This window comes from Peromyscus californicus, unplaced genomic scaffold, assembly GCF_007827085.1.
Source record: "Peromyscus californicus insignis strain IS unplaced genomic scaffold, ASM782708v3 Scaffold_11__1_contigs__length_118956290, whole genome shotgun sequence".
NCBI classification, from domain to species: Eukaryota; Metazoa; Chordata; class Mammalia; order Rodentia; family Cricetidae; genus Peromyscus; species Peromyscus californicus.
Genome location: NW_026294402.1, coordinates 60,663,492 through 60,677,155, shown reverse-complemented (window position 1 = coordinate 60,677,155; position 13,664 = coordinate 60,663,492). Strand labels below are relative to the sequence as shown.

General features: G+C 42.7%; 1 protein-coding gene across 4 annotated transcripts in view; it reads left to right on the top strand.

Annotated features, from left to right (window-relative positions):
* Positions 1-13,664, top strand: part of Trip4 (thyroid hormone receptor interactor 4) — an 80,944-nt gene that overhangs the window by 42,030 nt on the left and 25,250 nt on the right. For all 4 annotated transcript variants that reach the window (XM_052712708.1, XM_052712699.1, XM_052712692.1 and 1 more), the window contains 4 exons: positions 2,001-2,106; positions 3,847-4,028; positions 7,312-7,436; positions 10,244-10,335. In XM_052712708.1, the coding sequence (XP_052568668.1) occupies positions 2,001-2,106; positions 3,847-4,028; positions 7,312-7,436; positions 10,244-10,335 (505 nt within the window). The remainder of the gene's footprint in view (positions 1-2,000; positions 2,107-3,846; positions 4,029-7,311; positions 7,437-10,243; positions 10,336-13,664) is intronic.

The following is a 13,664-nucleotide window of genomic DNA, read 5'->3' as shown; positions in this document are numbered from 1 at the left end:
TCTTAGTTACTGTTCTATTGCTATGAAGAGACACCATGACCAAGGCAACTCTTATAAAAGAAAGCATTTAATTGGGGGCTTGCTTACAGTGTCAGAAGTTTAGTTCATTATTATCATAGTGGGGAGCAGGGCCACATGAAGGTAGGCATGGTGCTGGAGCAGTAGCTGAGAGCTACATCCTGATCCACAGGCCAAGAGAAAGAGAGAGATACTGGGCCTGGCATGGACTTTTGAAACCTCAAAGCCCATGAGGATCATCAAAGGACAGATCTCCTACAATTGGAGTAAGACAGTTGTTAGCCACCATGTATAACTAACACCAGAGAAAGGAGCCTGGGTCCTTTGGAAGAGCAATCAGTCCCCTTTACTGCTAAGCCCTTTCTCCAGTTCCATATAACAATTTTCTGACAAATACATTTTTATTTGAATTCATGATTAAGCTAAATCTTTTCTATTAGTTGACGCTTTGCATTATGTGGTGCTTCAGAATTATCACCATCACTCAAAAATGTTTGGTAAGCATTCAGCAGGCCTATGGAATACAGCAGTAAGTAGAGCATGGCAGTGGAGCGGAATAAAAAACCCTTCTCTGGGTCAGGTTATTCCTCCTTCCAGGGTATGATCTCTTTTGATCTATAGTCAGGCACATTATCCATTGAGCCACTGGCCTGCAAAGGTATGATGTCTTTTTGTTTTGGGGTTTTTGTTTTGTTTTGTTTTTTTGTTGGTTTTTTGAGACAGGGTTTCTCTGTGTAGCTTTGTGCCTTTCCTGGAACTCACTGTAGCCCAGGCTGGCCTCCAGAGATCCACCTGCCTCTGTCTTCTGAGTGCTGGGATTAAAGGCGTGCGCCACCCCCGCCCGGCTTGTTTTGTTTTTTTGAGACAGGGTCTCACTATGTAGTCCTGACTGTCCTGGAACTATGTCACTATGTAGACCAGGCTAACCTGGGACTCAGAGAGATCCGCCTGCCTCCACCTCCTAAGATCTGGATTAAAGGAGTGAGCCATTACTCCTTGAAAGGGTATGCTGTCTTAAGAGCCAGAGGATTCCTCAGTCTCTGTCCTCCTCTGCCTCCGTCTTTCTGTGCGTGTGTGTAGTGATTATTCACACAGTACATGTGAAGTTTCACTACAAAACTTTAGAAAAAGAAGGAAGCACTGTGTGTGGGACAAGTAAGGGTCCTCTTTAAAACTTCTGAATGTTGGAACTAGAGGAATGTCTCAGTGGGTAAGAGCCTGTGTTGTTCTTGCAGAAGACCCAAGTTCAGCCTTCAACACTCTTTGGGTGGCTCACCACCACCTGTAACTCCAGCTCAGGAAATCCAATGCCTTTGGTTTCACATGGCATTCACATGTACATATTTACACACAGACACACAAATATATACATTGTTTTGGGGGTTGTTTTATTTGTTTGAGACAGGGTCTCTTCTATGTAGTTCTGGCTGTCCTGGAACTCACTATGTAGACCAGGCTGGCCTCAAATTCATAGAAATCCACTTGTCTCTGCCTCCCTAGTTCTGAGAATAAAGGCTTGCACCACCACATCCAGCAATACATAGATCTTAAAAAAACAAAACAAAACAAAACAAAACAAAAAACCAGAAACAGAACCTTTTGTGTCTTGAAGTGAGGATAGAGTTCAGATTAGGATGGAGGAGTGGGAAGGGGACTCCAGTAGGCAGAATAACTATGGTTCATTTAGTAGATGAGTTGTTGTAGAATCCTCTGGGTTAGGCTATTGCTAGACATCTTTTCTAATCTTAGCATGTGTTGATCTTGTTAAGTAGATGAATGAGTAATGTGCCCTACCTATTTTCCTGAGAATTCTTGGTACAAAGAGAAAGAAGGGGAAGTTGGGAGCAGGGAAGGTTGTGCATGTCTACAAATAAAACTTTCAATTTCAATTTATTACTACTAAACGGTTGCATGTGGTAAGTTTGGACACTGTGAGTATAGAAGATGACCAGTTATTGCCTCCTTTTGGTTTGTTATCACAGACTAGATGAGACAATACAGGCCATTGCCAATGGAACTTTGGATAGATCCTCTGAAGAGCCTTTGGGAGTTTTGGTAAATCCCAACCTGTACCAGAGTCCTCCCCAGGTTAGTGAATGGTTCCTCTGACTGATAATGAGACAAATAGTTCCCCTTTCAAGCATATCTGTTTCATAGACCCTTAGATGCCAATTTCTCTCAACATGCCCTTCAACACTTACTCTTGCCCAATATTTTTCTAATTTTTATCAAAACATTTCTGATAAGATGCTTTGTGTTATCCTCTGAATATTGTCATTTAAATGTTTTTATGGGGGCTGGAGAGATGGCTCAGAGGATAAGAGAAGAGCACTGACTGCTTTTCCAGTGCTCTTCTAGAGGTCCTGAGTTCAATTCCCAGCAACCACATGGTGACTCACAACCATCTGTAATGAGATCTGGTGCCCTCTTCTGGCCTGCAGTCAGGCATGTATATATAATAAATTTAAAAAAATTGTTTTTATGGAGTCTGGTATATTTTTGTGTGTTTTTAGGTATGGTATATGCAACTGTGTGTGTTTGTTTGCATGTGTAGGGCTGATGTGTATGTGCATAACGTGTGTGTATATGTGTGTTGGAAGCCAGAAGCTGACATTGGGTACCTTCCTCCATCACTTCCTACCTTACATCTTGAGATAGTACATAATGAATACGGTTTTAGGGCCTGGGAGTACACTCAGTGTAGCTCAGTAGTAGAGTGCTTGGCTATGTATGAGGTCCTCAGTTTAATTTTAGCACTGGTTGAGGGAAAAGGATCCCTTTTTTATTGCCACAGCTTGTTAGTCTCCTGCCATTGCCTGTGCCCTCCAATTAAATTACCTGTAATTCTCTGTTCCCTTTATAGGGGGAGAGCCTTGTTTACAGCAGTGTCCACCTTCTTTTTTAGGGCACAAGTCATGCATTTCACAGTAATAGAATATTTCATACATTCAGGGGTTGGAACTGCTGCTCAAACGGCATCTGTTTAGCTTTTTATGGTACCAGTATGAGACTCTGAAGGTCTTGGAAAATTATCCAGAATCAAACATAGATCATTAATAAGTACAAAGTGGAAATAATTACAAGTCTTTTGTCCTGGTCATTATGGATTTTCTAGAAGAAGGTAGAATTGTAGAGACTTCAGCATTATTTAAGATGGGACATGTGGATGAGGATGATGGTCAGCAGATAAAGGTGCTGACTCTTTGCCTGAGGACCTGAGAATACTCACTCCATAGGTTCTCCTATGACTTCCACATGGGTGCGTGGCGTGCGTGTCCCACTCTGTCCCCAAAATGCATGAATGAAATGTAATTTGGAAAAAAACAAAAACAAAAACAATAGCTTGGTGTGGCGATTCCACCTTTAGTCTTAGCACTTGGGCTAACAGATCTCTGAGTTCAAGACCAACCTGGTCTACATAGTATGTTCCAATAGTGAGACTCTATCTTAAAAAACAAACAAAATGCTGCAACATTGTTGCCATGTTTGGTACTCCTAAGAATTTATAACATCTCTATACTTTTTGTCCTTATTTTAGAAATGAGATCAATTTTTCTTTAAAAAAAAAAAAAGAAATCTTCCTGAGCAATGGCACAAACCTGTAATCCCAACATTTGGGAGATGGCAGCAAGAGAATCAGGAATTCAAGGTCATTCTCTGCCACATATCAAGTTCAAGGCAAGCCTAGAACTTGAAACCTTTTCTGAAAAAAAAAGTGACATTCGTGTGACTTCTTCTTACCAGCATTAGTTGCTTTGGTTCACCGTCCCTAAGTTTCCTCCCTTGTCAGCAAAGCTCTTTCTGTTTTGTGTGTTCTCTCCTATGCAGTGGGTAGACAACACTGGCTCAGCCCCACAGAAGAGGACTCCACTCTCAGCAGGACTAGAGCACAGTTTATATCAGCACCAGCTGCGAATCCAGGACCAGGAGTTCCAGGAAGGCTTTGATGGTGGCTGGTGCCTCTCTATGCATCAGCCTTGGGCTTCTCTGCTTGTCAGAGGGATTAAAAGGTAAGAATTGAAGTTCTTGGGGCTCAGCAGTTAAGAGCACTGACTGCTCTTCGAGAGGTCCTGAGTTCAATTCCCAGCAACTACATGATGGCTCACAGCCATCTATAATGTGATCTGGTGCCCTCTTCTGGCATGAAGTCATACATCAGACAGAACACTGTATACATTTAAAAAAAAGTTTTTAAAAAAAGAATTGGAATTCTTACCTTTTCAAAATAATTGAAAGTCAAAGTCTTAGAGTGATAGACGTTTGACTTAGAATTATGAATTGGTGCTCCTTTGTACCAGTCTGCTGGTGACTTACATATTGTTCAGTGCATATAACTCTAAACATGGCTAAATATGGCTACACAGCAGGGTAGTGGTGGTGCTAGGATGTGCACTACCACCACCCAGCTTGCTGTGTTTCTTCTTAATTCATATTTAAACTCCCCTTTTCTTCACTTGTATACATGGAAATATAAGGTTGTAAAAATGAAAGATAGCTGCGTGGTGGTGGCGCACGCCTTTAATCCCAGCATTCGGGAGGCAGAGCCAGGAGGATCTCTGTGAGTTCAAGGCCAGCCTTGTCTACAGAGTGAGAGCCAGGACAGGCACCAAAACTACACAGAGAAATCCTGTCTCATAAAAACAAAACAAACAAACAACAAAAAAGTGAAAGATAGCTAGAAAGAGATCATATATAATCTTATTCCCTAGAAACAGTTAGCTGCTGTTAGTGCTTTGGAGTGTTTTTTTTTTTTTCTTTTTTCTTTTTTCTTTTTTCTTTTTTTTTTTTTTGACATGGTTTCTCTACAGAGCTGGAACTTACTATGTAGACCAGGCTGTCCTCGAACTGGAATCCAGAGATCCGCCTGCTTCTGCCTCCAGAGTGCTGGGATTAAAGGGATGTGCCACCCTGCCTGACCTGGAGTATTTATTCCCATTGTTTTCCTATGTGGATCAATACTTAGTGAGACCATGTTATACATTTTGTTTGGGTTGTTTATTTCATTTATCATTTATACTATGTGCTCATTTTTCCCTTCCTCTTCTAGAATTGTATATGCTGGCAATGTCCTAATATCTATATGTTATTTGTTTACTGATATGTATGTATATATTATATGTGTATACATATATTAATGTATATATTAGTTATATATATTCGTATATACTTCTTTTGAAATAGGGTTTTAGTTTCTAAAGGAGTGGTTGTGAATCCCAGGCTAGTACTTTATAGTTCACAAATGAAGACACTGGGCCAGGCAGAGGTAAGCTAGATGCTCTGAATTACAGAACCAGACTTGAGGTTTTCAGTGTGCCTACACTCTGCTGTTTCGGCTGGAGCTGTTCTCTATTTAGAAATGGTCATTTGTGGGTGTTGTTAACGTCTTCCCTCCTTGGTTCACTAAGGTGCACCAGGCACTTTCCTCCCCTGAAAGTCATGCTTTCTTGCTTTGGCTCTGTTGCTTGACAGTCGGTCCATGTGTACAATGCTGTTAGTACAGAGATGCATACATAAGTCTGCTTCTCTTTACGACAACCAAGCCCTCAGATGTCTGTTCTCATTCACTTCCTGTTTGCTTTCGTCCTGTTCCAATGTAGGAGATGGAACAGCATACACTCCTCAGCTTTGGGAGTCCGAATGCTTTCGTTTCTCTCCTGGTTTGGGTCTGTGTTATGTGTCTTTTCTCACGTAAAAGAACAGGATGAACAGCATCTGTCACATAATCACTAACCCTCTGGGAGTCAGTGGGTGGTTCTTTCGTGCTTGTGGGACCATTTTCCCAGCAACTCTTCAGGTTATTTGGCCAGAGGGAAAACATACATTTCTTCATTCTCTGTAATGATCACTTACAGTGTATCTGACGCTCTTAATTAATCTATATTGGAACACTAAGAATATGAAAAATTCATAGCCCTATTTCCTGTTTTAAGAATGTGACTGGGGCCTGGTGGTGGTGGTGGTGGTGGTGGTGGTGGTGGTGGTGGTGGTGGTGGTGGTGCACACCTTTAATCCCAGTACTCGGGAGGTAAAGGCAGGTGGATCTCTGCCTGGTGTACAGAGCAAGTTCCAGGACAGCCAGAGCTGTTACACAGAGAAACCCTGTCTTGAAAAACCAAACCCCACCCCCCACACCTCCAAAAAAGAATGAGATTGGGGTAAAGATGCTTGTTACCAAGCCTGGCAAACTGAGTTTGATCCCCCAGAGCCCACATGGTAAAAGAAGAAAACCAGCTCCCAAAAGTTGTCCTCTGACCTCCATTTGTGCATGTACATATACATATATGCACTTAAATAAATAAATACATGTCTTTACAAAAAAAAAAAAAGAATGCTGTAGAGATGGTTCAGTGGTTAAGAGCCCTTGATATACTTCTGGATGACCCAAGATAAGATCCCAGAACAAATGTCAGATGGCTTAGAACCCTTTGTTGGATCTGATCTTTCTTGGGTCTCTGAGGACATATGTGACATATATACATGTAGACATACGGACATACACATAGTGTCTAGGGACTCACTAGATATCTGTGCCTGGCCAGGAATTCACTCTGTAGATCAGGCTGGCCTCAGACTCACAGAGATCCACCTGTTTCTGTCTCTCAAGTGCTGGGATTAGTAGTGTGAGCCACCACACCTGGCCCCTGACACTAAGTTTGATCCCCAGAACTCATATAATGGAAGGAGAGAACCAACTCCTCCAAGTTGTCCTCTAGCCTCCATAAAAATGCCATGTGCCCTCCCTACAAGTAAATAAATGTAATAACAATTATAAACTTGGGTTATAGGAATCCCAAGACAAGTAACAGTTACGGATCTGAATTTCAGAGATCAGGTGACAAATAAGAGTTGAGAGAAATGACTAATGGTGGTGAAGGCAGGAGAGGTTAGCTGACAGAGTTTAGTTCAACTTTAAGGGGAAGGTATTGTGGGAGAAGTATTGCTCACAAAAGAATCCCTCTTGGGGCTGGAGACATGGCTTAGAGATTAAGAGCACTGACAGCTCTTCCAGAGGTCCTGAATTCAATTCCCAGGACCTACATGGTGGCTCACAACCATCTATAATGAGATCTGGTGCCCTCTTCTGGCATAAAGATGTACATGCAGGCAGAACACTATAGACATAATAAATAAATCTTTAAAAAAAAAAAGAGAGGGAGAGAGAATCCCTCTTGATGAAGTATCTTCTTTAGATCTCTTGGTCCAGTTGGATAATTTGCCATAGGATTTGCTGTATATTATGGGATCTTCAAGGAAACTAGAATTTAGAGCCTTCCTATTAAATTTGTGTTTAAGGGTGGAGGGCAGATCCTGGTATACGGCTCACAGAGGAAGACTTTGGATAGCAGCCACCGGCAAAAAACCCTCCCCTCAAGAAGTCTCAGAACTCCAGGCTACCTATTGTCTTCTTCATGGGAAAGGTAACAGCCACATACATACTCGGTTTTCAGTCTCCCTTTATCCTGATTGTTCATTCTCCTATTTCCTTCTTCCTTTGGCTTTTTCTTGTGTTAAAACCTCACATTTATCTATTAGTTTGATTTGGAGACAGGGTCTCTCAGTATAGCTCAGCTGCCATGGAACTCACTATGTAGTTAGGCTAATTCAAACTCAAGGTGGTTTTCTTGCCTCAGCCTCCCAAATTGTAGGATAAGAGGTATCAGCCTCCACACTCAACTATTAGTGTGTTGAGTGATAAGTCACAGATGGCTATTCAAAGCATTAATTTCTCTAAAAATTCGAGACTGTGTATGGTGGGACATATCTTTAATTCCAGCACTTGGGAAGTAGAAGCAGATGGATCTCTCTTGAGTTTGAGGCCCATTTGGTCCTTGTAATGAGTTCCAGGCTAGCCAGAACTCCATAGTGATACCATATTTAAAAAAAAACTTTAGGCCGGGTGGTGGTGGCGCATGCCTTTAATCCCAGCACTCGGGAGGCAGAGGCAGGTGGATCTCTGTGAGTTCGAGGCCAGCCTGGTCTACAGAGCGAGATCCAGGAAAAGTCGCAAAGCTACACAGAGAAACCCTGTCTCCAAAAACCAAAAAAAAAAAAAAAAAAAAATTTAAATTAAAAATTAGAAAATGTAAATAAATATTTCACAAACCAAAAAAAAAATCAATCAACTAATCTTCATTTTTAAAAAAATTTTAGTTATTTTATGAGTTTTGTCTGCTTGTAAATATGTGTGTGCAGTGCCCATGGGGAGCAGAAGAGGGTGTTAGATTCCCTGGAACTAGAGTTACCAATAGATGGTTGTGAGCTGCCATGTGAGTGCTGGGAACTGAACTCAGGTCCTCAGGAAAAACAGCCTTAACCACTCTTAAAAAAAAAAAGTGCTCTTAACTACTGCACCATTTATTCAATCCTTAATGGGAGATTATCTGTCTGTCTGTCTGTCTATCGTCTATCATCTATCTATCTATCTATCTATCTATCTATCTATCTTTGAGACAGGGCCTTATGTATACCTTGGTTGGCCTGGAACTTGATATGTAGACTAGGCAGCCCTTGAACACGCATAGATCCACCTTTTTCTGCCTCTTTAAGTGCTGGGACTAAAGGTGTGAGCCACCACACCCAGTCAACCAACTAGTCTTAGTTGTGTAATCTGAGAAAACCTTCCATTTATTTATTGTGGAAATAAAATAAGTGATGGGAGATAAAGTAAGAAAAAACAAAAACAAAAAAAACCCACGTAAGAATTTTGTGAGGCTGGAGAGATGGCTGGGTGTTAAGAGCTCCTTCCGCTTTTGTAGAGGACCCATGCTGGGCAGTTCACAAGCGCCATATCTCCACCTTCAGTGGAATCTGATACCTCTGACTTAGGTGGGCACCTGCACTCATGTGCACATACCTGGACACATATGTACATATAATTCCAAGTAATAAAAATAATTCTTATTTTTAAAAGGAATTTTAGCTCTTGGGCACCTTGTGGTCCCTCCTATTCTGGCCCATACAGTTGTGAAGACAAAAGGGAAAGATAGTTATAGAACCACCTTTGAAAGTTCTAAGAAACCATCTGATGCAGTCACTAGGAGTCAAAATGCGTAGTCCTTAAAAACACATTTCTGGGGCTGGAGAGATGGCTCAGCAGTTAGGAGCACTGACTGCTTTTCTAGAGGACCTGGGTTCAATTCCCAGCACCCACATGACAGCTCACACCTGTCTGTAACTCCAGTTTCGAGGAATCCAACATCCTCACACAGACACACATGCAGGCAAAACACCAGTGCACATAACATAAAAATAAATTTAAAAAACAAACGAAACAAAACCCCCACGTATACCTTTAACCCTAGGGAGAGGGAGGCAGAGACTGGTGGATCTCTGAGTTAGAGGCCAGCCTGGTCTACAGAGCTAGTTCTAGAATAGCCAAAGCTACACAGGGATACCCTGTCTCTCAAAAAAAAAAAAAAAAAAAAAAAAAAGAAAGAAAGAAAAGGAAAAAAAGACATTTATTCTTCTGTTTGTTTTATCATACTTTTTATACTTTTATGTTTTTTTTTCTCATCACCTATAGCTGCTTTTCTTTTTTTCTAGAACACTGTACCTCCTGTTCTAGTTTTATTTCCTTGGCTGTGATAAAATTCCGTGACCCAAAGTAACTTGGAGGAGAAAGGGTTAAAGGTTTGTTTTAGCTCAGAATCCCGGGTTTTAGTCCATTATTTTAGGAAGCCACAGTGGTGGGAACTTGAAGCAAGTACTCCCCTCATAGCCCCAGTGAAGGAGAGCCCCCCACATCTCAGCTGGCTCTCCTCCGTTACCTTTGTCCACCCTCACATGCTTCAGGACTCTTAGAGAACAGGGCTGCTAGTGCTGCCAGCCTCTCATTGAGACTCTTCCTCCAGGACTGGAGGTTGTGTCGGTTGAGAGTTAAAGCTGACCATCACACCACCAGACTCTAATCCAATCCATTTGTGAGTATATTAGAGTTAATTTGCTTGGGATTAACCTAGAGAGTCCTTGAACCTTGATGGTATATGGAGGATGTTTCTACAGTAAAAAAAGCTTCCAAATTTAGCACGTAAATAGTAAACTAAGCTAGTCACTCACTAGTTTTTTGCTAAAATACAAGCAGTGTGCCATATAAAAAACTTCACAGTTTTCCTTTGCTTCTAGAAATAGATGGAAAAGTTATGTGTTCAGAATTCAAAGCAGATTCCTCAGTTCCAGGGTCACAAAAAAGGAAATTTGTCCAATCCTTTTGTTGTTTTCTATTTAGATTTGGAATTTCCGAATGACTATCCATCAGGTTGTCTTCTGGGCTGTGTGGACCTAATTGATTGCTTGTCCCAGAAACAATTTCAGGAGCAGGTGAGTACTGAGTTCTTCTTGTGGGCAGACGCATGCTTACTAGTGTGACAGGTTCTTGTCCTTTTATTTAATGGTTGCTGCCTTTTAAGGCACAGCTGTCCGAATCAGCAGCTGCATCGCTGCCACTACCAGCAGCGGTGAGGTAGCAAGGCCCGTAGCCGGAGGGAATTCTGTTCCCTCAGGTTCTGACTCTTGCAAAGCTATGAAGGGAACTTAACTAAACCTCAAGAGTCAAAGGTTAAGGAGGAATTCTGCTCTTCAGAGAGGCTGAATAGCAAGTAGCTCACCTCCTCCTCCAAAAAGCCCCGTGCTTCTCTTCGCCCTCCTTATAAACCCTTCTCACCTGGCTCCTCCCTGCCACTTCCTGTCAGCCAGTTGTCGGGTTGCCCCCGACCGCAGGTGAATTTTATTTCATCAAACACATCTTTGCATCATTAAACAAATGTTCCAGAGCATAAACAATTGTAGCACACCTTGAAATATTATTCTACAACAGGTTCTAGATCTTCATAGCAGACTGTTCTGAAGACAGTAAGGTGCTAGCAATTTAAACAGAAGAAGAAAGGTCTCTCTGTCCCCCCTCCTTCTTTTCTGAGAGACTTGTGGCCCACATCAGGCTGGCTTCAAATTCACGGTCCTCCTTTCTCTGCCTCCAAAGGAGTCTGCTGTGTTGTATCCTGCTTTGTTTTGTTTTGAGCCATATCCCAGGCTGAACTGGAACTTACATATACCCCTTGAACTTGTGGTTATCCTCTTGCTTCTGCCTTGGAGCGCTGAGATTACAGGCATGCAACCACCACCCCCAGCTTCAGGAAAATGTTTGAACGTACACTGGAGGGCGAATAGCAGTAGGTCAGAAACAGAAGCACTAGGAGATGGCTTGGTTTCCAGGGCATGGGGAAGTAGCAGAGCTGCATTTCTAAAAACAGCTGTCACACAGTCCAGGGAAGGACGTGTAAGGCTTGCCTTCATCCTTTCTTTACGATTTGCTCTCTAGGTTGGGCGGAAGGGTGCACACCTATATCCCAGTGCTTCGGAGGCAGAGGCAGGCAGATTTCTGTCAGTTGGAGGCCAGATCTACATAGCAAGTTCCAGACCAGCCAGGGCTACAGAGTGAGGCTCTATCTCAAAAAAACAAAACAGAGCAAAGCAAAAGTTCTTTTAATGAAGAAACTCTAAAATAACGCTTTTCGTTTTGACTGGATGGTGGGTGTAGATAATCTGTTTTGGCTTATCCTGAAGCATTTCTTCCAGACCATTGAACTCATGATAGGCAAGTGTGTTTGAACTTGGTTTGATTTGTGCCATGTTGGGGTATGTGTGTACAAGTGAACATACGTATGTATTAAATTCTTTTAAATCTCTGAACATTGAATTGACACGACTCAAACACGTTATGAACAGTAGGGGGCACCAAATAACTTTGACTTCACTGGGAAATTCCTCAAATGGAGAGTTTGGGCTCCGACTGGCAGGACTCAAAAAATGGCCAAATCCATCCTGAAGCAGAAAAAGTCTCACAGACCGTGTTTTCCTGTTCTTTTGAGCACTTAATTTAAGTGTTTGGGCTTCTACTGCTGTGCCTAAGAAATGTACTTCTCCTTAGTTTGACTCAGTAAAACATTTTTCCAAGTGTTTGCCGCCGCCTTTTTCTTGCTGTGCTGGATGAACCCAGGGTTTCATGCATTCTAGTTAGTTACCCCAACACTAAGCTATGTCCCCAGCCTCCCAAATGCTTCTTTCTTTTGTTCATTTGTTCCTTCCTCCCTTCCTTCCTTCCTTCCTTCCTTCCTTCCTTCCTTCCTTCCTTCCTTCCTTCCTTCCATTCTTTTTGTCTTTCTGTCTTCTCAAGACAGCATCTCACTGTGTAGCCCTGACTGTCCTGGAACTCTCTCTGTAGACCAGGCTGGCCTTGAACTCACAGAGATCCGCCTGCCTCTGACTCCTGAGTGCTGGGATTAGAGTCAGGTGCCACTACACCAGCTCCCCCCCAATTTTTTTTTTTTTATTTACTGTTTCTAGCCACTTAACCCTCTCAATACTTCCCTTGCAGATTTTAGCCAGCAGTTCTTATCCCCCTAGATTTCTTGATATTTTTGTCAGTTTGTTTTTATTTTGGTTTGGTTTTGCCTTTGGGTTTGATTTTGAGACAGGGTGTCACCATAGTAGCCTAGGCTGATCTTGAGCTTACAGTCTTCCTGCTTCAACCTCACAAGTGCTAGGATTAATTTTTTAGAGGTGGGTATTTTCTTTGTTTTTCTTTTACGTGTATGGGTGTTTTGCCTGCCTGTATGTCTGTGCACCACATCCAGGCAGTGCCCACAGAGACCAGGAGAGGACACTGGAGCCAGAGATACAAACTGCAATTGGAACTGGAGCTACAGTTGTGAGCTGCCAGGCGGGTGCTAGGAACTGAACCTGGGTCCTTTGGAAGAACACCCAGTGTTCTTAACCATCTCTCCAGCACCCCCAAGTGCTGGGATTATTGGTGGCCACCACCGTACCTGGCCTGTCTTTTCCTTGTTTTGTTTTCCCCTTTCTTCTTCTCTCCTCTCTCCTCTTCTCAAGACAGAGTCTCATGTGCTGGGATTGCCAAGTATGTGCCACCAAACTCTGCTATGGTTTTTTTTTTTTTTAAACTGGGTCTTAGCCTAGGCTGGCCTCAAACTCCGTCTCTAGGTGTAGATTATCTGATCCTCCTGCCTCAGACTCCCAGGTGATGTTATAGGTATGACCCCAACACACCCAGCACTGTCCGTGATTTTCTTAGGGTTGCCTTCCCTGTCTCTTCTGCTTACTTACGTGCCCACTGCATTGCATTCAGGTGTGAGATTGATGCCTGTTCTTTTGCTCTGCCCTTAGCATACAATCTAGACCCAGACAAAGCCTAGGGATGCGGAAGCCTTCGTCTCCAGGCCATGGCACCTATACTTTTGCTTTCTTTCCACCTCTGTTTGTTTTAATGTCATGCCCCTTCCTTTCTGCTATGGAAATAAACATATTCGTTTCTTTTCTCTGATACACTACCTGACAGAAGCAACTTAAAGGAGAGAAGGTTCATTTGGGATCATGGTTCCGAGCACACAGTGGGAAAGGCATGGCAGTTAATGTCCGGTTCTTGGTGGTGGAAGCTTGCGCCTACTGCTGCTCACAGCGTGGCAGGTCAGGAAGCAGAGAGAAGGACCACAGTTAGGGCTATAACCCTCAAAGGCCCCCCTTCAGTGATCCATCTCCACCTTCCAGGCCCCCACAACCTCCCAAAAGAGCACCAGCAGCTGGGGAACCACATGAGTCTATGGGGGACATTTTTAAAATTCAGACCATAACAG